Source organism: Simochromis diagramma, unplaced genomic scaffold (assembly GCF_900408965.1).
Source record: "Simochromis diagramma unplaced genomic scaffold, fSimDia1.1 OVJJ01000150.1, whole genome shotgun sequence".
Classification (NCBI taxonomy): Eukaryota; Metazoa; Chordata; class Actinopteri; order Cichliformes; family Cichlidae; genus Simochromis; species Simochromis diagramma.
Genome location: NW_024387083.1, coordinates 919,720 through 943,693, shown reverse-complemented (window position 1 = coordinate 943,693; position 23,974 = coordinate 919,720). Strand labels below are relative to the sequence as shown.

Sequence of the window (23,974 nt, the reverse complement as noted above, 5' to 3'; positions counted from 1 at the left end):
GCTGCCTGTGGTTTGAAGAGGGAAATCTAGTCAAACTGGGGATGTTTTGGACTTTATGTGCTAAAGTGGCCAGAAGAGGGTCCCTGTTTAAGCTGTGAGAGTCCCGCTGTGTCTGTTAGGGCTGACTGAGGGAGGGTAAAGGCTTTTCTTCTACTCTGTTTGTGGCGCTGGGGTCTCATTGGCATTGTTGTCAGTGATCTTGTTTTCCAGCTCATCGTCGGACAGGAGGTCCAAAGAAGAAGTTCCCTCGACCTGCAGCGGACGTCTGCCTGAGCGACTGGAGGAGAAGGTGATGGGGCCACCACGCCTGTAAGAGGGAGAGGAGCAGAGAGGAGGTAAAAAACAGGAAGACACAAATTAAAATGGAAAATGTCTGCTGCTGTTAGCGACAAATGGTTAAAGTAGCAATGTCACTTTAAAAAAAAAGATCAAGTAAATGAGGATCCTGTGACTGCAGCCACTTCCTCCCTCCTCACCTGAGGCGGTTCTTGAGAGTGTGGACCTCACGGCTCAGGCCCTCGCTGGCCTCGGTGGCGTCATCCAGTTCTCTCTGCAGCTTCCTACGTGAAGCGTTGGCCCTCGTGGCCTCCTCTTCAGCCTCCTCCAGCTGCCGCTTCAGCTGCTTCATACGGGAGTTGGCCTTTTCCACCTTCACACACACGGAGACGCGAGACATAGAGCTGTTGTTAAGCTGAAGCTGAGAACACGCGCAGTGAGTGATAAATGCAGCTTATTTACAGCAGCAGTAGACATACTTGCTCTTTAAACTGGTCGGCATGGCGACGCTCATCCTCCACTTGCATGCAGACTTCTTTTAGCTTCTTCTCGGTCCTTCTGACGATCTTGTTGGCTGCCGCTCGCTCCCTTGAGTGGAGAAGATGTTCCACGTTTAAAGTTTTCTGACTGGTTTTGTTCATTAGCTAGAGCAAGAAGAGCGGTGTAGTAAATTCCTACCTTGCCTCCTGCTCCAGCTGTTCCTCCAGCTGTGCTATTTTGGCCTCCAGGGCAGTGATGGAGGCCTTGAACCTGTTCTTCACAGAACCCTCCAGCTCGCCCAGCTTGGCCCGCAGCTCCTTGTTTTGACGCTCCAGTTGCTGGCGAGCATTTTCGCTTTTCTGGGCTGTGCTGCGCTCTGCGCTCAGCTCTGTAGTCAGAGTGTCCACCTGATGGAGGGCGAGAAAGGTGGAGTAAAAAAAAAAATCGTCATGGAGAAACAGAGAGAATCCAAGTGGACAGGGATGGTGCACGACACAGGTTATGGTTCCTCTCCGATAGCAGAGATGGGTAAAAACCTGCCCTCCTCATCAGTGCTGCCAGACTGAGGTTGACAAAACCCCCCCAGATATTTTCATTTGGAGATGACATATGTCGATCTTTGGTTTCACATGGATTTGTTGGCTTTTTACGTTTCCTTAAAAAGCTGCAGTCAACTCAAGACAAACTGATACACCTCTGAAATGAAACAAGGGCCCATCCATCTTTCTTACATTCTTACAGCTTCTTGGAGCTCAGTAAATGTTTTAGTCCAATGAAGACTCGGATGATTAAAGACACTGAATACGTTCATACTGACATTGCGGTATGAAATCAAACCTGCATGGTTGTCTTTCTGAAGCGGTCATTGAGTAGCTCCATGTTGCCCTGCTCCTCTTCCAGCTCCTCCTCCAGCTGGGCGATGCGAGCCTCCAGCCTTCTCTTCTCATCCATCAGAGCAGTCCTGACACAACGAGAAAAATAAGATGTCCTCGATGAACAGAGCAGCCGAAATACGACTGTCAGGGTCATTTTAGTTTTTCTGTAAATTATTGGTTTGGTTTTTGAGAATCATTTGTTTTGACTTTTGCACTTTTCTCGTAATGTCATTTCCTAGAGCAGGTGAACTTACTTCCCAGAGGTGCTGTTTGAGATTTCATCTTGCAGTTCATCGCGCTCCTGCTCCGCGTGGCGTCGTCCTCTCTCAGACGCTGCTAAGTCCTGCAGGGCAGAAAAAAAAAAATCTATCAGCACCAATGTTCCCTCTAATTTTCCATGTGTCTGAGCGAACACACAAACTCCCTGAGCGGTCCCTTGGACCACTGTGAGCGACATCAGACGTGTGCACTGTGGTCACGCCAGCATTGAATCCATCCAAGTTACATGGTTTATTAAGATAATCAAATTACAGCATTTACATGTATGTTAGACTACTTTTAATTAACTGCTTTAGCCCACTTACAATGAAAATGTAAAACAAAAATGTAGTCATTGACCTGTGTAGTATGGTAACACTATTGGAAGCAAAAATAACTTTAACTCAAATTTTGAAAACACAACTTTCTTCTTTTTTCTTTTTATAAAGCTCTGACTTGTATTATAAGTATGAGTCTGTGGTCTGGGAGAGAGTCCTGTAACTCTGTCTGCAAAATACAGTATATAATGACCAATGTTGGGCAATTAATTATATAGTTACTTCTTCAAAAAAGTACCTCAGTTTGGCAAACAACAAAGTTTTTTGCAGCTATTTTTTTTTTTAAATGCAGCCAAGGTGTTTTTTTAAATAAACATTTCAAACTATTTACAGCACAATCAGCTGTTCTGCATCAAATTTGATTCCATACAAATTATTTGTGCCACTCCAAAAATAATTTCTGTCCACATAAAGGAGAACAACAGCCTGATACCTGCAGGCCTGACAACAGCAGATGTATCACTGCTGTAACACCTGTAAGACTCAGCAGTCGCCTCATTGTTCTGACACACACAACAAGACTATTGACTACACTACACACTAACTACATAAGATTTGTGCTATGGCGCAAATCTCTTACATCTCAAAACACCGCCGTCACTCCTAAAACTTCCCCCCGTTTCTTAACAACTTGCCATATCACTTTTTGATTGGTCGACATGGTACTTTTTTCGACCAATAGGAAAGGGTGGGGGTTTTTTTGGTTTTGTTTTTGCTCACAGGCAGAGATTGCTTTCGAGCGTTTTTTCTTATAGAACGTTTCTTCCCGCAGTAAATATAAACAACGATAGTATTCAGGAAGAAAACCAAACATTGCAGATATTTTTATCATAACTCTGGTTTTACGTGGCCTATCAGCACAATTTAAAAACTGGTATAAAGTCCACACTTTTTCCGTTAGTCGTTCCGTCTGTCCTGCTCACATCTCCAATGGTTGTACACGTTGTCATTAACGTGGTTTCACGCCACATCAGCTACACCGCTTTGCTAGCTAAAACACCGGTGTCGGCACATAAGGACGCTGTCATAGCCTGTCAGCGACATTGATTAGCTGCGTATATACGAATGTGAATCGCATTATTGGCTGGACTATGGGATAAGGTGGCATCGTTCTAATCCCATACGGGAGCAGCCAGTCACTTACTGACTAACACTGCAAAACAGAATTGTTGAAAATTTTAATTTTAATTTCAATTCAGGTTACCGTAGATTTTTTTTGTGCGCAACGAAGATTTTCTGTGCGCAGAGACCGTGCCAGCAGTGCGCAATTGCGCACGTGTGCAGCTTAGGGGGAACATTGATCAGCACTTCATCGAACATTAAGAGGGACTCTTGAATGTATAAACTGCTGTTAACTGTGAATTACCGACACCCTGCATAGCAACAAACATCACAAAACGTCTGAGCTTCAGACTGTCCTGACCTCGTGTAGCTGTACAATCTCTGCCTCCAGGCTCTTGAGCTTCTTCTCGTTTTCCTTGGATAGGGCAAAAATATCGTCTCTGGAAGCTCGAGTGTCTTCCAGCTCCCTCTGGTAGTCTTTCATTTGGGCCTGAAGGAAGCAACAACAAGGCATGACTGGAGAATAAAGTAAAAAAATTCGGCTGATGCAAACACGTGAATAAAATCTGCACCTGTAACTTGCGCAGCTGTTTGATGGCTTCGTCTCGAGCCTTGTTGGCTCCTTCTATGTGACCCTCTATATCCTTCAGGTCCATCTCCAGCTTCTTTCTAGCAGCCACAGCCAAAGCTCTCTGCTTCCTCTCATCCTCCAACTCCGCCTCCATCTCTCGCACCTGGAAGGAGACATCACAAGTCATCAGTGTGGAAATTTTGGGGAACGAACCAATGCAACATAATTAGATTTAATTTCCACCTGCTTGACCAGTGCTCTCTTCTTCTCATCGTTCTGGTCGTCCCGGCCCTGCAGGTCTCTCTCATACTGGGCCTTCATGGCCTGCATGTTGACCTCCAGGCGCAGCTTGGCGTCCTCTGTGGCCTGCAGCTCGTCCTCCAGCTCCTCCAGCTGAGTCTTCATCTCCTCCAGCTGCTGCTCCAGCGTGCGCTTCGACTTCTCCAGCTCATGGACCTGATATGTGTGTGTGAGATATGAAAAAGAGGAGTGAATGAAAAAAAGAAGAAGAAACACTTTGATTCAAACTTAAAAGGTCCCCTTCTAAAACACTGTGCCGCTCACATTCTTGCCCACGTCGTCCTTCGAGCTCATCAGATCCTCCATTTCAGCGCGGAGCTGCTTGTTAATCCTCTCTAGCTCCTCTTTGGCTTCCAGTGCCTCATCCAAGGCTCTGGCCATGGACAAAGCTTTGGTCTCCTTCTCTCTGGCCTCAGCTTCAGCACGGTCACGCTCCTCAGCATAACGAGCCGAGATGCTCTTCTCCTCAGCCAGCATCTATCAAGAGAACAGAGTTGTTCTCTATACTCTTAGCTTAAAACAAAAAATTGTATGTACAACAAACTTGACCTGAAATGCATCCACTGACATGTTCTCACCTGGTCAAACTTCTTCTGTTTCTTCTCCAGGTTGGAGACGATCTGTCTCTGGTGGTCCAAGTCCACAGTTAGATCATCTAGCTCCTGCTGCAGACGAGTCTTGGTCTTCTCCATTTTTTCAAAAGCGATCGTCTTCTCCTCCAGACGCTGGTTGGCCAGTTCCAGGTCCTTCTGCAGCTTCTTCTTCGTCTCCTCCAGACCTTCAATTGTTCCAACATCGTCTTCAAGCTTCTTCTTGCTCTCTGACAGCTGCACCACAGAAAAGAAACTTTAAAGGACAGTCACATTACTTAAACTTTGTTTCCTACAGCAGAAATCATGTCCTACCTGAGCCTGTAAGGTAAACATCTGTTTCTCCAGATTCTTGCGTGCCTCCTCATCCTCCTCCTGCTGCTCCTGCAGAGTGTTTTTCTCCTCTTCCAGCTGGCGAATTCGACTGCTGAGGTTTAGTTTCTGGCGGGTCTCCTCCTGGAGTAGCTCCTAATAACAATGAATATGGATACAGTTATTTTAAAAGAATAGTTTCACTTAAATGATTTTGAGGCTAAAAGAGGACCCGTTACAGCGTGTATATACACTCTCCAGTAATAGAGACTGGAAATGGGCACTGGAAAAGTTATAAGGGTGTGCACCAAGGCCCAGTATAAGACAAAGAAACATTTTGTACTTGAATAAGAATAGAAATAGAATAGAATAAGAATAGAAATACTGAGCTGGAAATGAGCATAGGAGGTTCCCTTTAATATCACAGTTAACTTTACGCTACCTGTGTGTCTTGCAGTTGACTCTCTAGCCCAGCGACATCTTTGGCCAACTTGATCCCCTTCCTCTCTGCATCTTCCAGCACGGTAGACACATTGTCCAGCTCAGTCTGTGTGAAGATTTTAAACCAGATTATCTGCTTTGGTCCAACAGATTTGAATACAAAAATGACAAGTGGCGAAACAAAATCTCTGCGAGCTTATATTTACAGTTTTTCAAGAATCTGTCCTTTAGCAGTCAGTATGTACTATAAACTCATTAAATGAAGCAGCTGTTGTCCAAAGTAAAGACTAAACAGCTACAAAAGAATTCTTACAACGTCGACTTATCGTCAAGAGAAAACATAAAGAGTCACACAAAGAAATACAACTGAACAGTGAAAAAAATGAAGTTACACTACAATGAAAAAGGTTAAAAAAGGTTGGTGGTTCGATCCCTGGCTACTCGAGTCTATATGCCAAAGTATCCTTCGGAGTGTGAATGATAGATAGAAAGCACTATAGAAGAACCAGTTCATTTACTTTAAGCTTATGTACACGAACAAGAGGATTTTACTTCTAGAAGAATCCAGATATTTTTGATAAGCTAGCACATTTAATAAAAATGTGTTTTTCCTCTGCTCTGGTACCTTAAACCAGTTTCACCACCAACACCACCTCACCTGCAGTTTGTGTGAGCGCTCAGCCAGTTCTCCCTTAGCCCTCTCTCCTTCAGTGACCCTGGCCATGAATTCTTGCAGCTGAGCCTCCAGCTTCTTCCTCTTGTGTTCGGACTCTTGCTTTGCCTGCTGCAGGCTCTTGACCTCGCTGGCCAACTCCTTGTTGGCAGTCTCTTGGCTCTGTTTGGTCTTTTCCAGGTTAGCCTTGAACTACGTATAATCCATAATAAACATTAGTAGTATAAATGACAGAGTAGCACCTATAGTAACTTGTGAATCTGCTGATTGGAAAAAGGTCAGTTACCCTCTTTGCCTGTTCGAGCTGTTCGGACAGCTCTTCTAGGGCTGTGGCATGCCTCTGTCGCATCTCCTGGATCTGAGCCTCGTGGTTTTTAGTCTCCTCCTCAATGGCTTTCTTCAGCTCTGCAACCTCCTGTTCACGCTTGGTCCTACAGAGAACATAACAAGCTCTCCTAAATGCACCACTCTTTAAAATATGGATGAGAAATGTAGCATACAGTACCTAAGCTCCTGCTGGGCTGCAGTTGTGTCGAGGGTGTCCTCCAGTTCAGTCTTCAAGGCCTCAAGCTCTTCACTCAAGTCCCTCTTGAGTTTCTCAGCCTTGTTCCTGGCCTGTTTTTCGGACTCGAGGTCCTCCTGCAGCTCAGACAGCTGCGCCTGCAGCTCCCGAATCTGCTTCAGAGCATTGTTCTTATGGCTGACTTCTTCCTCGCTCCTGAAATCAAAGTATAAAAGTGGCTATAATAAAAAAAAACACAATGCCTCTGGAGATATAGGACAACCTCAATGTTCCACTAAAAATAAGCACTAGAAATTTTTTCAGTCATTTCCTCTCTTCTTCCTTCAGCCCGTCTAATTATAAAACAGAAAAACCATTGGTTGAATGTAAGACGGTTTAGACTTGAATAAAAGTAAATGGTAAATGGTCTGTATTTATATAGCGCTTTACTAGTCCCTAAGGACCCCAAAGCACTTTATACATCCAGTCATCCACCCATTCACACACACATTCACGCACTGGTGATGGTAAGCTACATTGTAGCCACAGCCACCCTGGGGCGCGCTGACAGAGGTGAGGCTGTCGAACACTGGCGCCACCGGGCCCTCTGACCACCACCAGTAGGCAACGGGTGAAGTGTCTTGCCCAAGGACACAACGACAGAGACTGTCCAAGCCGGGGCTCGAACCGGCAACCTTCCGATTACAAGGCGAACTCCCAACTCTTGAGCCACGAACTCAATAAGTGCCAGTGCTTATTCAGATTTGCTTCTCCAAAAATGCCGTGCATGTAATGAAACCACTGGTCCAGTGGGTGGCAGCAGAGGCAGGATCACTGTTGATTCTAATTAAAAGAAATGTATGAATGTAGTATGATCTCACACTTATAAATGACCAATAATGCCTCACAAATAACAATCGCACACTCCAAACACATTCCAGTGCCGTGAGAGTCACGTAGTAAATATCAGCCGGCGCCGGGTCACCAAGCAGAACAACAAAAAGTGAACTCTAACAATACGAGCACTGTTGTACACCGGTCTGCAAGTCTAATAAAACGCTCCATATAAAATGGCTAGTGTGAATGTTTCCAGTGCGCTGACTGCTTCGTAATGCTATGCAACACTTATCTCACTCCTGCTCTAATCACTTTAGAATTTCTATGACTCTGAAGCCCATATTTAGCTCAGTCTGTTGAACTGATCAGGACTCATTCTCCTCCGTAGTCGGGCTACCATCTCCTACCTCGCCTGCATCATCTGCTGCTCGTCGTCTTTCTTGCTCAGCTGCATTTTAAGTTCTTCTATCTGGGACTGAAGCTCTGATATCTGGTCCTGAAAGTCGGACGTCTCCCCATCCAGCTTCCTCTTAGCCTTCTCTAGCTCCTGTCGGGTCTTCTCCTCTTTTTTCAGCCTCTCTGATTATAAAACACAATAAAACATCGGTTTAATATAAGACAATTCTTTTAACAACTGTGCTGTAGAAGCGATAGTTTGCTATTCTACGGATGCTATGGTTATACTTGTTTACCCTCCAGGTCGACCATCATCATTTCCTGCTTGTTTTTGACCTTGCCCAGGTTCTTGGCCTTCTCTTCCTCTTCAGCTAGCATCGAGGTCACCTCATTGATTCTGTCCTCAAGCAGCTTCTTTTCCTAAACATGAAAAGAGACAGACCCCTTAATGCACAGCTAACTTCCCAACTCAAACATGAATGCGTCCACCCTTTTAGAGGCATCTTCCTCTCACCTTGAGGAACTTGGAGTTCTGGTCCTCCAGCAGCAAAATGTCCTCTTCGTATTTCTTCATTTTAGCTTCAGTCGTCACTTTCTCCAGCTGCAGCTTCTGCCTGGCAGCCTCCTCCTCATCCAACTGTTCTTCCAGGTCCTACGCACAGCAACAAACATAATGAGCAAACATATTTTGCACTGAGTAAGTCAGTTATATTTTAAAATATACTTGTTTTTTTAACATTCCCAGCTGTTACATAAGTAATTGAGAGACAAAGAATCTATTTCTCCCAGCATTAATGCCCTGATACCTGGATATGGGACTGCATCTTTTTCTTCTCGTTCTGCAGCTCTTGGCTCCGCTCTTCTTCTTCCTCCAGCCTGGACTCCAGGTCGTGGAGGATCTCCTCCAGCTCTTGTTTTTTGGAAGCAAGACGAGCTCTCATCTCCTCGGCCTCTGCGAACAGCTCTGTCTCCGCTTGCAGCTGCTCGGCTAAGATGTTCTTCTCTTCCATTAGCTACACATCGATAATGTTACTGTGTCGATTGTGCACCTCAGAGAGTTCAACATTAAAGCGAACATTTGATGTTATTGCTGTAGTTGTAACCAACCTGCTGATGTTTTCTCTCCATCTCCACCAGCTCTCCCTCCACCTTCATCTGCTTCTCCTTCACTTTGACCAGCTCTTCATCCTTAGCCTGCAACTCTTCTTCCTGCCTGGTCACCTGCAGCAGGGGCTTCACCTGTGGGTACAAATGAACAGTAGCAGCAAAACCAGAGGGACTCTGCTTTTGCACAACACTGACTACTACAAACTCTTAATAATTATCAGCACCGAGAAATGAGAGTTACACACCTTAGTGAAGAGTCTCCACCACTGCCAGTGACGCAGCTTTAAGTAAGCGGCACAGTTTCTCTGGAGAACCTTTAGCGCACTGAGCTGCTGTTGTTTCTTAGCGAAGGCCCTGAAGCAAACAGAGAAGAAAAGAGAGACAACAGTGAGATTTTTGTGATCAAATATATAGAAACAACTCTGTTTATACTTACTTGCGTGCCAGATATCCTCGACAAACAGCCTGGAAGTAAATGATGATGTCCGTGATTTTCAGGTCCCTCTCTTCCTCTAAGTGGGCGAGGACTCCGGCCCTGAAGAAGATCTTACTCTGACCAATTCGGAAAAGGTTGCCATCCAGCTCTAGGGCTTGAATCTATCATTTAGAGGGAGATGAGGTGAAGATGTGGTTGAAACGGAAATAATACTGTTGTCTATTCATAATTTATTTATAATCATTTTAATAACAAGGTGACCTTTACTTCTTAGACTCCTCCATGTAAAGATAAATCACCGGAGTTTGGACGGGTCCTTACCATTCTCTCACAGGCCTGCTTGCCATCCATGAAGCCCTTGGGAATGGCGTTAGGAGTGAGGATCTCATACCTTGTTAAAAAGCAGAAAGAAACAAGCACCATAACTGAGTGACAAAATGTCCTTGCTAATATTATATAAAACAGAATGAAAGACAGGACCGAGTCCTTTGTTTCCCGTCAGGTAGAAGCTGCACACATGAATCCCTTTTTTTAGTTACATCTGTTCAACTTCTCGTTAATACAAATATTTAATCAGCCCAAGAATAACGTGACTTATTTGAGCAGAGGCCTCCACAGTCACCAGATCTCAGTCCAGTAGAGCATCTTTTGGATGTGGTGGAACTGAAGATGCATGTCATGGATGTGCAGCCGACAAATCTGCAGCTGTGCGATACTATCACGTCAATACAGATGTTTCCAGCACCTTGATGAAGAATTAAGGCTGTTTTGAAGACAAAAGGTGCTCCCGCTCATTACTAACAAGCTGTACCTAATAAAATGTCCAGTGAGTGTGTATTTTAACATGTAAATCACACTTTTTATAGCTGTCTGTCTCTCTGTATTAGCCCTGTGACGGAATGGCAACCAGTTCAGCGTGTACCCCACCTCTGACCCAGTGACAGCTGGGATAGACTCCAGCACCCCCAAAACCTTGAACTGGATTAGCGTTTAAGAAAATGCACGGATGGATGGATTCATATATGACAAGTTTAATTCCGAAAAGAGCCTTACACGTTTTTTTTTCCAAAAGCAATAAATACATTTAGCTTATTCCAAACCTTAGTAGGAAAACATTAAGGTGACAAACTGAGACATAGATTAAAAATGACCTTTGTCTAAACTCCTGGAAGACGATGCGGTTGGGGAAGCCCTGTCTGCAGATACGGATCCCCTCAAGCACACCATTACACCTCAGCTGGTCCAGAACCAGGTGGGGGTCCAGTTTACCAGCCTGGCAAAGCAGGAAGAGGAAAAATAATGAGATCAACAAAAAAACATGAGACCATGAAAAACATTATGTAAAGCTTCTGTAAAAATAGCCCTTTAAAAAAAAAGGGTTTAATGAGATCTGTTTCCATGACACTGCAGTCAGTGCACGTGTCATCCTCTCAGCCAAAGTGCTTCTTGCCTGTACTCACGACGGTCAGTGCAAATGTTTCCCATCTCAGTGCAAGCATAAATAAGTGAAGGCATTTAAAATTCCCACAGAATTTGCACATTTGTTTGTAGTGACGAACTCGGAATCTACACTGAAGCAGGACATTTTGCTGATGGTTAGATTTTAAGACTCACCCTTTTTTCATGGTTGGGGATGATGCAGCGGACAAAGTTGGGGTTGGTGTTCCTCAGTGTGGCCATGAGCTTAGACAGTTGCTCCTTGTACAGCTGCCCCACGGTGCGAAACATGCCCTTCTTGGTCTTGTAGGCAGCACCAAACGCTGTCTCATTCATGCCCGCAACCTGGTCCAGTCCCACTATCCGGTCAACTGGTAAAGAAAAATTAGTTAAAGAGGATTACAGACAACTAGATTAAAGGAGGAATCCACAGATGCAGATATGATTGATATGATCTGCTATTTACATGAAAAGAAAAGAGAAAAGCCGGCAATTTTTCTTTGATGTGTATTTTAAATCTAATGTGAATGTTTATCATGAGACGCTGCCAATAATGGCTGACGTGTTAAACTCAGCTGGGTTTGCTCTTTTCTATTTTTATAGTACAGCATGAAGACAGACAACACTGTTACCAGACCAGCTGTGAGCGATGACCATCTCAGTTAGCACACTACTTAATTGTCTTTTACTCTTAAATGCTTTTAATCTAATGGATTTGAGTCCACAAAGCAGGAGTAATGTATTTCAGATGATCTTCTAAACGCCGTACACACATGAAAATATAGCTAAAAAATGGGGGTGTGGTAGAGAATAAGAAAAACTAGGATCGCTATTCCTTTTTTTCTGTCGGGTAAGATCTGGATATGAATGTCTTTTATAATTTTCTGCAAATTTTTTCTGTAAATTTGGCCAAAATAAATCAATATGCAATCACATTTCTTGCTCTGGGTGTAGCTCGGTGGTTTAGTAAACCAAAATTTAAATATGTGGTGGCACGCTGATGTAATCTAATAAAGGGAAATTCCACATAATAAACAAAAAGATCAAGGTGCTCATAAATGCTACACGATATTTCTGCTGGATGAATCCCACACACACACTTCCTTCTGCATAAGACATTTGCAAAGCAGATTTTTAAGAAACATTTTCTTACATCTGTAGTTATTTACTAGCAGTTTCTGTTCTTCACTCTGCTTTTAGATTAGGCACTATGTGCACATGATCACCAAAGGTTGCATAAAACTTCAGAAACAGACCCCATTTAAACATCTTTATTCACATGTTTACAAACTGTGGTATAAACATCACCAGAGGAATTATCAGTGCTAGAAATCATATTCAAAATGTAAACAAACAAAATGAAACAAAAAAGATTTCGCCACAAATTCATGAATTTTTATAAAACATCACTTTGTTCTCAGGATGCTGGCTTACTTGTGGCTGTTTTGTTTTTTACCTCTCTCTGCATTTAATCATTAGTTATTATTAATCCTTTTCTCACTTTCTTCGTCACCCCCAAGTGGTCACAGCAAATCGCTGCCCCTCCCTGAGCCTGGTTCTGCTGGAAGTTTCTTCCTGTTAAAAGTTAGTTTACCCCTCCCACTGTCGCCGAGCGCTTACTCAAAGGGGGTCGTTGGGTTTGGCGTTTTCTCTTTCTGTGCTATTTCACAAAAAAAAATAAAACCCTCATGTTGAAGAGCTATTTCTTGTTAGTTTTAATCATATTTGCTTAATGTCTAAGTAAACTAAACACTTTTTGTTAAACAGTAGATTGTTAATCACAGCCTCCTATGAGTAATAAGGATTGACAGGATGTAGTTGTTTTTCCTTTTGAAGTGTTGACCCTAATTCTGAATATGCAGCCCATTAAATCAGTGAGCTTTTTTTTTTTTTAAAATCCTTCATTTGTACACTAGAGCCTGAATCTACTTTAAAATGCATCCCCCTGATCAGGCACACTCCGATTTAGTGTTTAAGATTTTCACAATTTGTAAAATAAGACTTCACAAACAATAGATGTATTAAGAGTGGCAGTAAACCACCAGCACCAATAGAAATACGTATGAGAGGTTTTAAAGCCATGCAAAGCTGGAGGAGAACTTTTTGGACAGATGCACGGTGCAGTCATGACAGGACAGGAAACCAATGAGACCGCCAGTGCAGAGCAGGAGAAGCAGCCAGTGGTTTACAAAGGTTAAGTGTTACTATCATTCACCTGGAGCTTCATGGAGCCCAGACACATTGTCATAGAAAGAGGCTCTCTGAAACGTCTGAATGTCTACAGCAACAGAGACACAGACAGAAGACAGGACAGTGAGAGAGAAAAAGAAAGACAGCAAGGATGCAACGCACGCACATGCGCGCACACACACACACACACACACACACACACACACACACACACACACACACACACACTTTCACAACACTGATTAGCTGTTATTAAAGAAGACAGAAGAGTAAATATCAGTGTTATTACCATGTTATTAAGCTTCTCATTAATGAGATTGTTAATTCCACAAAATCAGAACAACAATGTTAAGGGCCACAGTTAGCACCTGAAAAACTAATAAGGTGTTTACTGGTATAATTGGCAGTTTTAGCACCAAATGTCATTCAGCTCATTCGACTGAACGGAGTGGGCTGTGGTTTAACTCACTTACCCTTAATGTTTCTGCTGGCAAAGCCTTTCCCCTCATTAGTAAAACCATAAAACACACCTCTAGCTCTGAGAGAAAGTGTGAGAGGAGAGGAAGTATATTTCCCTCCATGAAATATGACATTCACTCAGTTATAGCATGTCACATTGGAACTTGTGGTGTGTAATGTCAGTCTGAAATGGTGCAGAGAGCAGGAAAATACATATAAATACACACAGGTGAAGACTCAATGGGCTTTTTCAGGCCACTACAAACTTCTAAATGACTTACCATCTTTCCAGAGCTCGGCCACAAACTTGTCAGTTGATTGGTGCAACAGCGTGGCTACATTGTCATTCAGAGGATCCATGTTCTTCATAAGCCATTCATCAGCTTTATAGTCCACCTAAGCAAAAACAGTGATCGCCATTGTTTAAGCACAAAAAATGCTTTCATGTGTTTTTATATGTGCAAAAAACAAAAATCAAAGATGAGAACACCATGAGGGCTGTGACCTCCACCTAAAACCCACACAGGAAAAACAGCATCAAATCAGGCTTTATTTATGCAAATTTGGCTCTAGGCCATTCATTCTCTTTCCTGTCTTTTATCTTATACCCCAGTGTAACTGTATAAATAATAAAAAAATCCACTCTCAGAGGAATGGTTTTCAGGCTCTGATTAACTGCCTCTGCTCTGTTGCTTCACCTGTCTTAAGTGACAGCTAGGTCTGGCGCTGTTTCCAGATACCACGCAGCAGTTGTTTTAACTTACAGGCTGCACCAGATGTGCTGTGTGAGTCTATTTCAAACCACAAACTGATATAATACTGTATATGATGAGATTCACAGTTGGATATTATATTTGACTGGCAGCACAGTGAAGAATCGCGGCGGCACAGTTGGGTTGGATTAAGTGTCTGAAACAGGATAATGACCTGTATGTGTTTTTCAGAAATGTGACATACTACGAACAGTGCTGGACGAGAGTGGAACATAACAAGCAAATTACACGCCCGGCAACCTAACATGAAGAATGTAAGAGCCGCATATGGGTTTAATCAAAGTCCAGGAAAAGCAAACTTGCTATGTTTGTACTTATTTTCCTCTTCGGTATCACTCTGTCACAGAGGATTTGTTTGCCCAAGTTCAGATTTAGTGTTGGATCCAGTTTTGTGAGCTGGATGTGAAATATTTATCTGAATCACCCGTTTCTCATACGGACTAATGTTAAACTGACTGGTGGTCTTCAATGAGCTTGTAAAAATATGTGCAATTCAGAAAAAGAAGCAGGTAAATAGTATTCAACACATCAGGGTAGCTGTGATATCAGATGTCAAGCGCCCCCTTTGGAATGCCGCGGAGGATCATTTTTTCCGTACAGATGGCAGAATACCACACAAAGGTGAAAGTTCACATCTCAGTTATGCAACCGCAAGGCATCAGGCACTCAATCTCACACCAATGTGAACCAGATGTGGGGTTCCAACAGCAGCGGCAGCAGCATAACAACAGCGCTATTGTTTTAACGCAATGACCTGGTTAAACTACGCAACCACAAGTCTGTGCCACAGAGAAAAGCAGCAAAGTCGTTGGACAAGGAATGCACAGAGCTCCCAGAAGGATTTAAAGCTATAAAGGAAACAAAGATAATTGCTTTCGTTTTGATTTTTGTCTTCCAAGCCTGATATACGTACCCTTCCTGCATAGTGGATGATGCAGAAGTCAGCTTTGTCTTTGAGTTGACGTGGCTTCTGAAACTTGCTATGTGTGCCCAGCTCCTGCAGCACTTTGTCTACAAACGTCTTGTCAGTGGCCTTGGGAAACCAGCACTCCTCATCCAGCAGGGCGAGAATGCCAGGGGGGTTATTCTGAGGAGATATATTTAGCGAATAACCGTGTATTTAAAAGCAGACACGTATACACACTGTCATACATGCACACAAGCACACTGACCGGTCTCTCGATGAGGTCGATGCAGGGTTGCAGGTCGAGGCCGAAGTCGATGAAGCTCCACTCGATGCCCTCCCTCTGGTACTCCTCTTGCTCCAGGATGAACATGGTGTGGTTGAAGAGCTGCTGCAGCTTCTCGTTGGTGTAGTTGATGCACAGCTGCTCAAATGAGTTCAGCTGGTAGGAAAGTGAATAGCAGAAGGAAATCTTTGGCATATTTTTTTTTTACATGTGATTTATCCTTTCGCTGGATCATCTGTCCTGTCTGTTTTTATACTCTTACAAGGGAACAAAACTACATCTGCCAGACGTCACTTTGTATGTTGTAGAAAAGCATCTGTCACTATTAAAAGCACCACGAGCACCTCAAAGATCTCAAAGCCAGCAATGTCCAGGATGCCAATGAAGGACGCCCCCTGCCGTTTGGTCCTATCCAGCGCCTTGTTGATGCGATGGACCAGCCAGCGGAACAGCCGCTCATACGTCGCCTTAGCCAAGGCTTCAACAGCAAAGTCAGCCTGAGGTAAAACAAAGAGAGCAGAAAAGTGCGGAGAGCAACATGAATTATACATGAGACACACACAGACTCGTGTTGTTGTTTTAGTCTGGAGTGTTGGAGCATGACGTCAAACAGTGGGCCACAATTAGGACAATCCATTAGCCAGCTGGTGGACCAGTTCAAACATATGGTTTGAGTTTGCAAAAACGAAGTGTACCCTTAAGCACTCTGGAAATTAACCTTTTCAGCTGCAAACAAAAAGACAAAAACGGAATACAAACATAGCTATTATAAAACATTTAGTTTATTAAGTTCTTATAAAAACAATTTAAAATTCAACTAAACTGATTACTGATTTGGATTTTTTGTAATCGGGAATCTAAAACGTTTCCAGACTTTGGTTTCCAGCTCTGAGGATTTTAACAATGCTGCTCGTGCAATAAAAACTACTTGAAAAGTTTGAGATTTAAAACATTTTTAAGAAAATCTGTCATGATTTCCTGACATTCAATTAAATAATGAGAAGATTTGCTTAATTATTCTCACAGTTTTACACTAATCTTCTGGGAAGATGCAACGGTCCGCTTGGGACAAAGTGACAAAAATGTCATCAGAGGTTAAACGTGACGCTCTGTGTGGATGTCTGCATCTTCTCCATTTTGCTTTGGTCTGGTGATCTAGCCCATACACTACAAGGCTAGAACTACAAATATATCCTCCAGGTGGACTTCCTGGTAAGCTAGTACAACCTTACCTGTTCTTTGGTCTGTGCCTTCTGCACATAGTCTCGCCCCACTTTGATCCTCGGGGTGAGGATAGCTCTGGTAAACTCCATAACATTCATTCCAAGCAGGTGGCAGAGCTTCTGTGCCGCTGGGAGAAGTAGGGAAAACAAATCATGCCACTAATTTATATACAACAGAAATCAAATCATAAAGAATACAGTGAAAGTTTTATTTTTACATAAACCTGCTGTATTTAAAAGCTTTTTAAAATCAGAAACTGTGAGAAGAGTTATGTTTGTTTATTTCGACTGGATGTCGTTTACCTGTATTCTCAGGCATTGAAGCTTGATCGGTGTTTCTCTCCTTTTTAAAAACAATGTTTCCAAACTGCAGCACTGCAGAGACCACCTTCAACATGCCTGACAAAAACAGGAGGAGATAAAAACCTTACTGAGTGCCAGACAATGCCTGAGGAAAAGCAGTGTCTGAGGAACCTGGATTTCCAAAGGAATGGAGCACAGATGGAACTATAACTCACAGACAATCTCGTCATGGGAGAAACTCATGATGTGCATGGCCTCCATCGTCTCCTGGAAATTCTCCTTGTCCTGCTGGCCCGGAATGGGAATGTTACCATTTGACAGGAAACGGTAGTTGTTAAAGCCTTCGAGGAGCAGATCCGCTAAAGAAGGAAAGGAAAAAAGAGATGTTCTTTATACCGTAGAACATATTTTCCTTATACGCCACTGTTCTATCAAAATTTTAAACGAATATCCTCATATGTGGCTCTCATTTTTCTTAAAAACAAAAATAAGGTAAAAACAAAATCTGGTAATTCTTTGTTTTTACATTAATTGGGCCCCAATATGCCCAAATATCAAAGAGAAATCAAAAATGCATGCTCTGGAAGAGTTCAGGTCTTAGGAGGTTAAATTATGATGATGGTAAAAGCAACTTTAATTGTTTTTTCTGGAGTTTGGAGGGCTCTGGAGCAGTGAGCGTGTTGGGGCTGGACTTAAGGTGATTAAAAACATCTAAGTGCTCCTTTCTGAATATTAATGATCAGTGGGTATCTGCTTAATTTTGCACAATAGGCATTTGTTGGTGTTTTACTGTGTACATCTAAAATGCATCTGCAGAACTCTGCATGGAAATTCTATTGGATGGTGATCCAGGGCAGGATGATACTATCAAACATTTCATCTCTTTTCCCCCATAAACACAACATTTGATGACCTCCACTCTACATTTAATGGCAAGTTTTGAAGCTTTGGTATTAGAATAGTTTCCGTGTTTTTCCAAGAGTAGCTGGGTGGGCATCTTCGTTAACTTCGGATACCCAGTCATTCTGTTATATAAGCAGGCGTAAAATATGACAGAAGCTCTCAGTTCAGAAAAGAGCTTCAAGGGTTACTCATAGTTGGCTTTCAAGCAGAAAAGAGTTAAACAAGATTTTACTTGGAATTTGAAAGTTCTAACATTTGTCTCAGATGTTTTATTTTTATGACATTCACTAATATCTTGAGCTTCCTAATGCTCTTATTGCAGTATCAAGGCAGGTACAGCTTATCCTGTGTTAAGTGATTTGATTATTTATGGTGAATCTGTTTATATTAGTTTTTTAAATATTTACTGCGAGGTCCCAGTTCTGACACAATTTATGTGTCCGACTGTGGCTGTAATCTTTGTTCAGTAGGAGACAGAAGAACAAGGCGATCAGAATAAAAGAAAGATTTCATCTCTTAATCTAAGGGGGAAAAGCCAGGAACAGCACAATGATCCAGCTGAATAGCAAGTTCATTTGTATACATATAAATATATATTAAATGAAGTCAGACTTAGAATGAAACTCTGACAAACTCCTTGTTTGTCTACAATTTTAACAGCACGCCAATTAAATCAGTTCACTCTCACTGCCCGTGCTTTGAAAGCAGTGCACAGACACTCACTTCGAAGATGCTCTCCAGCCCCTGCCAGCAGCCGATAGAAAATGTGAAAGGTCCTCTCATCTTTGGCCTGTCTAATCGCTCTTGACTTCTCCAGAAGATCTGAGAACAAAAGTTAAGTCCTGACAAGGAAATCACAAAACTAAAATATGACTCTGTGGTCCCACTAATGAGGAAGCTCCTGTTTTGCCACATGCAGTTTGACTGGAAAGGTTTACCTCTTGCAATTTTTGGTAATCCTTTGTTTCCAGTGGAGGCCTATGAATAAGTTGGGAAACTATCTTTAACCTTTTTTTGTGTTAGAACACACAAATTTCACCTAAAAAAATTAGACTTGTGTATTTGATTTCTCCCCATGAATAACAACACATAAAAATGAGGAGTAACAATAACAGTGTTGCTTCTCTATAGCTCAGTGTCCTCCTGTTTATTCTGGGAAATTACATTCTTGTGGCTAAGCCCAAGCTCTGGTGATACATACAACCTTCACTGCTCTCTTATCCCAGTGAGCATCCTCTCCTTTAGCCCTGCTCTGTGTCGTTTTATTTTTAAACATTGATTTATGCCTTTGCTTCTTCAGTCCTTGCAAATAATAAGGATACAGGTTTCAATATTGGCCCCAACAATGTAGCCTGTGACGTCAAAGTTGATTCTGATGAACTTTCCCTGCAAGAAACAAAACACTGTTAAGAGAAATTAAGACATTTGTTGAACTCCGCAGATAATCACGAAGCCTGTGATGCATGAGTGTTTATACGTTATTATGTATATGTGTATTTGCAGCTGTCCTCTCTTTATTTTTTCTCCCTCTGGGCACAGCTGCGTTTTAAGTACCACCTTGTAGGTCCTTGCAGATGACAGAAATGTGGTGAAGAACAAAATGTCTATATTAGGAAATACCAGGTTGACAGGTCAGAAAGAATCTCAGGCATGTGTGCGGTTTCCTGACAGTGATTGTGAGCAAGCGTGCATGAATATTTGTGCCCATCTGTCTTCTGGTATTCACTGCTCTGCATCCCAGACAGAGGGTGATTCACGAGGACCCAGGCTCCATAGTGGTTAATCTTGACCACATGGTTTACTTAGTCACAAAAAAATGTTAAATGTTTAGAGTGAAAATTGTTGCGATTACTGTAACTCATCTCAACATGATCTGAAATAAGCGAATATTAGAAGCATGACATCAGTCCACTTATGAAACAACCTTTTTATTTTTATAAAATCTTCCAAAGTTGCATTAGTCAAACCGAAAAGCCCCAAAAATGTATTAAACAGTTTTGTCAGTTGGATTAGAAGACCGGGACTGCTCTCATCTAGACGGGGGAATATGAAGAAAACTTTGCAGTACTCTGCAAAGGTAAGAATATTCCACCCACCATGCCCGTCAAAATCTCACAAAAACCTCATTCAGAAATGCACCCCTCCCATTTAACCTGACAGAGCCTGAACATGTGTGAATGTGCTCTTTGGTAAATTTTCTGAACAATCTGGATCTAGTAATGTTTACATATTGCTTTCAACACAGTACAAGTCTGTAAAGTCACTGGACCTTTATATACTGTCAAATTGAGAAGCAGTACAGTATTGTGCAAAAGTCTTAAGCCAGAATGTGTAAAATTCTAGCAATATGCAGAGTCAGTTTTGGCATGACTACATTTATTCTTCAACACAACCTCAACTCTCTTAGGCAGCTTCTTTGTAATTTCTATTGCCGTAATTTACTCCTGAAGTTTCAGGAACAGTTCTGCAGGCTTCTTGACTGACATTTAAAGCTCTTGTTGACTAATACAGTTACATTTTGTCTTTTTCTATCCAAGTATGCTTTTACTGCATTGGCACTGCGTTTGGGATTATTGTCATGCTGAAAAATAAAGCCAGTGCCACTTTCCAGACGGTACTGCATGGTGAAACAAAATCCCCAAACCACAACAGAGCCTCCACTGTGCTTTACAGATGGCTACACACACTCACTGATGTACTTCTCCCTTCACCTCCTCTGTACATGCTGATGGCATTTTTAACCAAAAGCTGCTGTTAGTATCAAAGTGCCTAAAGATATAATTTGAAATTGTGCAGACTCAACATTGGCTCATCCCACGTGGAGTTAGGTGACTCTTTTATGCTTGAATGATTTACAGGTGAGCGTTAAGTAGCTCAGCAAACAAAAACATTCCTCCTAAATGATCAGGTACAAGGACTGGACTGAAGTCAATGTCAAAAGAAAAACTTTGAAAGACCGTTAGAAAGCCCAGAGAACTATTGCTTGAGACCACTTAGTTGAAGCAAAATAAAAATAAATGACTCAAAATGTTTGCAAAGTGCTGTAACTGATTGAATGAGTACTGTGGCTTGTTCTGACAATCCTGCAGAAATGTTTAAATGACGTCTTGAGGAACATTCATGACCGAGAGTATGTCGGAAAGTTAGTTTTACCTCCAAATAAGAGCAATTTATCTCAGGGGAAAAAAAAGGAAGATTCAAATGTTTGATGTTTTTGCATGAAACATTTTGAATAGATTCTGTAACTAAATATATGTCAAACCTAGAGTGGGATCAAACATTGCATGCTAAAGCTGTTTAACATGAAGACACAATGTTTTTATAACCTCATAACAGACTCAATGTTTTTCCCTTCTGGATATCTGTTCTTGCTCATGTGTTTAAATCTGGAAAATGATCATTTAAACAAGAAATGTGAACTCACAAAGCGAGATGAGTTGTCATTTTTCACTGTCTTGGCATTGCCAAAAGATTCAAGGATGGGGTTGGCTTGCAGGAGCTGGCGTTCCAACTCACCCTGTGGAGAAAGAAAGGGAGGTAAGCCAACTAGCTGTCAAACGTGTGCATTATGCAACTGAATATTTTCTTGTTATCGCTATTTTTTGTGTCTTCCAAAATATCCACAAATTGGCAAGGCAAAATCAAATCTTCTCGAAAAGCAGAGAGAGAAAATGTAGCAAAGTCAATATGCTAAACCAGTCTTTAGACAACCAAGTCCACTCACAAGCTCTTTACCATGACTCTGCTGGCTTTAGTTTAGTCAATTGCAGTAGAATGTGAATTTTCTCTGGGGAACTCGAAAGGATTTTAGGGGGCCAAAACAACCAAACGGTTTTAGAGAACTTGTGAAACCACAAAGGCACTACAGAGACGGTGTTTCGCCACATATCCCAAAGTGAGTGATTAGCTTGGGTTGATGAATGAGATGCTTCCTCCGGCCTTCGCATTCCTCTCGTTGTTATAATATACCCTGTAACGTATGTCTGAAAAGTCTGCCAACACTGTGATAATGATGGCTTCCTCTCAGTTTTGGAAAAAGACATTCCTATGAAACCTTTTACTCCCGGAGAAATGAGATAACCTCCTATATCCAGGGCATGACAGTCCAAAAATAGCCTCTACTGCAAATCAGAGAGTTGTTAAAATCTACTGAGGATATTCCTCTGGACTTTGATAACTCATGGGGAACAGATTAAGTTATGCCTTAACTCTAACTTGCTGCCAAGCTGGCTCTTGTTGTAAGCTGGTCAGTAATGGCCTATAATGGCATATAAAGAAAATATGGGTCCACCTGTAGCCATCTTTTTTCTTAAACTGAAGTTATTATGCTTATTTCAAGAGCCATAATTTCATTCTTGGACTCTAGTAGAGTAGCTTTTCTGTTTTACTTTGTCTACCAAACATGATTTCTAGCAAACCACATTCACTAAATTCAGCAGACATCCAACCTGGCCTCCCTCCCCTTTCCATGAGGTCTTGGAACGACATGGATTTTTGCCAGCCAATCAGCAATCAGGCTATGTTACAGATCGTGACTTTAAGGCATCTAAGAGCCCAGCCTAAACCATAACCTCATAGTAAGTGCACTGAAGTTGATTTTTGACATAAAAATGAAAAGTTTTGAAAAAGAAAATCACAAAAAAGAAGGAAAAAAAGAACCTCAAACTCATATCTTACAATTAATTAATAAAATTTAGAATTTTCAACTAATTGAATTTATAATTAAATTAATTTTTGACCAATTATTTCAAATAATTTAATTGAATTTTTAATGAAGCCAACTGGGTGGGGCTTCTGCGCTCACAGCTAGAGCCGTGTGCCTGAGATGACCAAATTCAGGACATCCCAGCTCCGTGACATCATACAGAGCCCGGTGTTTGAAAAAAGTGAATAAAACCAAGAGCAGTCAGACGCCTGAGCCTTTGGCTCAAAGCCATTACTTATGAAATTGCTGACCTCGTTAGAAACTATGACCATTCACCACTCGAGCAATCTACTGAAAACAAGGACAAGCACAGTAGGTCTACTTTAGATAGAAAAATGAAACCGACGCAAAGAGAGACAACAGGGAGCCAGCAGCTTACTGTTTAAAGGCGGATACCACATAACTTTAACAGGCACGGCTTGACTCATGACCCATGTTCACTTGCCGCATGTCTCTCCTCATTTCCTGTCTGCATCTTAGCGACATTACCTAATTTAAACAAAATGCCCCACAAAGATATTTCAAAGACAAAGAGGTAATAGTACTTTATCTTATAGCACGGATGGAGGAAGCAAAGAGTAAAACAGAACAAATAAGGTAAATCAAAAAAGATCTGAGCTGGGTGACTGAACAAGAGCAACCTGATCCTCTATCCTATATTCCACAAAAAGCAGTCTCAGTGTTGCAAAAATTATGAGCAGAATGAGACAAATAAGTCAAAATGTGGAAAAAAAAAGCATTTCTAGCGGACCATCTTTTAAGCTTGTCGCTCCATATGATACCAAAAAGGAGAAAAAAGGTTTATGAACAAAAATACTGAGCTCGAGTAGAGTTAATACTAAAGTTTAAACCCTTTGAGCAGACATATGGGCGACACATGGAAATATAATATGTGCAAAAATATACAAATATCATGAACTGCTTGAATCTTCATATGCCGCTTCAGTATGCGTGTGCAGTCTGCTACATATGTCTGCCTAATGAGCTGTCTGGAACTGTTCTCCATTCAAGTATCCTGACAGGCATGAGGTTCACTGAGAAAAGCTGGGAGTAACTGATTCCAACCAGTACATACATCCGTCTACAAATGGCATTTCCATTCATATTTCTTACAGAGAGAATTCATATATTCTCCTCCCTTCAGGTCTGCTTTACCTCTTCACCACCTCCATCTTCACTCCTCTTACAGTCTCCTCTCCTGCTTCATATTTTTGCTCCCCCTCAATCCCTGGCTCTACATTCCTGCGCTCAGAGGTCACTCTAATGCAACGCAGCGGTAAAGCGGCATTAAGGAGGTAAGCGTGGATGGTGTACACTGGCAAGGGAGCACTGAGGCA

The 23,974-nt window shown here is 42.0% G+C and overlaps 1 protein-coding gene across 7 annotated transcripts in view; it reads right to left on the bottom strand.

Moving 5' to 3' along the window:
- Positions 1-148: 148 nt before the first annotated feature.
- The window catches only part of LOC120742596 (myosin-10), a 62,948-nt gene continuing 39,122 nt past the window's right edge, over positions 149-23,974 (bottom strand). For 2 of the 7 annotated variants that reach the window (XM_040045998.1, XM_040046000.1), the window contains 37 exons: positions 21,357-21,449; positions 19,255-19,318; positions 18,656-18,754; positions 17,245-17,388; positions 17,030-17,125; positions 16,736-16,854; positions 15,848-16,000; positions 15,486-15,659; positions 15,227-15,400; positions 13,822-13,936; positions 13,107-13,169; positions 11,069-11,262; positions 10,606-10,727; positions 9,776-9,845; positions 9,455-9,615; positions 9,264-9,372; positions 9,019-9,150; positions 8,718-8,924; positions 8,426-8,563; positions 8,208-8,331; positions 7,923-8,094; positions 6,682-6,894; positions 6,463-6,607; positions 6,162-6,368; positions 5,505-5,609; positions 5,066-5,218; positions 4,739-4,987; positions 4,425-4,637; positions 4,104-4,316; positions 3,862-4,023; positions 3,651-3,779; positions 1,886-1,974; positions 1,594-1,717; positions 955-1,163; positions 756-864; positions 477-649; positions 149-307 (listed from right to left, as the gene is read on the bottom strand). In XM_040045998.1, the coding sequence (XP_039901932.1) occupies positions 151-307; positions 477-649; positions 756-864; positions 955-1,163; positions 1,594-1,717; positions 1,886-1,974; positions 3,651-3,779; positions 3,862-4,023; positions 4,104-4,316; positions 4,425-4,637; positions 4,739-4,987; positions 5,066-5,218; positions 5,505-5,609; positions 6,162-6,368; positions 6,463-6,607; positions 6,682-6,894; positions 7,923-8,094; positions 8,208-8,331; positions 8,426-8,563; positions 8,718-8,924; positions 9,019-9,150; positions 9,264-9,372; positions 9,455-9,615; positions 9,776-9,845; positions 10,606-10,727; positions 11,069-11,262; positions 13,107-13,169; positions 13,822-13,936; positions 15,227-15,400; positions 15,486-15,659; positions 15,848-16,000; positions 16,736-16,854; positions 17,030-17,125; positions 17,245-17,388; positions 18,656-18,754; positions 19,255-19,318; positions 21,357-21,449 (5,373 nt within the window). In that variant the 3' untranslated portion in view covers positions 149-150. Of the gene's footprint in view, positions 308-472; positions 650-755; positions 865-954; positions 1,164-1,593; positions 1,718-1,885; positions 1,975-3,650; positions 3,780-3,861; positions 4,024-4,103; positions 4,317-4,424; positions 4,638-4,738; positions 4,988-5,065; positions 5,219-5,504; positions 5,610-6,161; positions 6,369-6,462; positions 6,608-6,681; positions 6,895-7,922; positions 8,095-8,207; positions 8,332-8,425; positions 8,564-8,717; positions 8,925-9,018; positions 9,151-9,263; positions 9,373-9,454; positions 9,616-9,775; positions 9,846-10,605; positions 10,728-11,068; positions 11,263-13,106; positions 13,170-13,821; positions 13,937-15,226; positions 15,401-15,485; positions 15,660-15,847; positions 16,001-16,735; positions 16,855-17,029; positions 17,126-17,244; positions 17,389-18,655; positions 18,755-19,254; positions 19,319-21,356; positions 21,450-23,974 lie in introns of those variants that run through there. The other 5 variants (XM_040046001.1, XM_040046002.1, XM_040046003.1 and 2 more) reach the window with 3 other exon arrangements.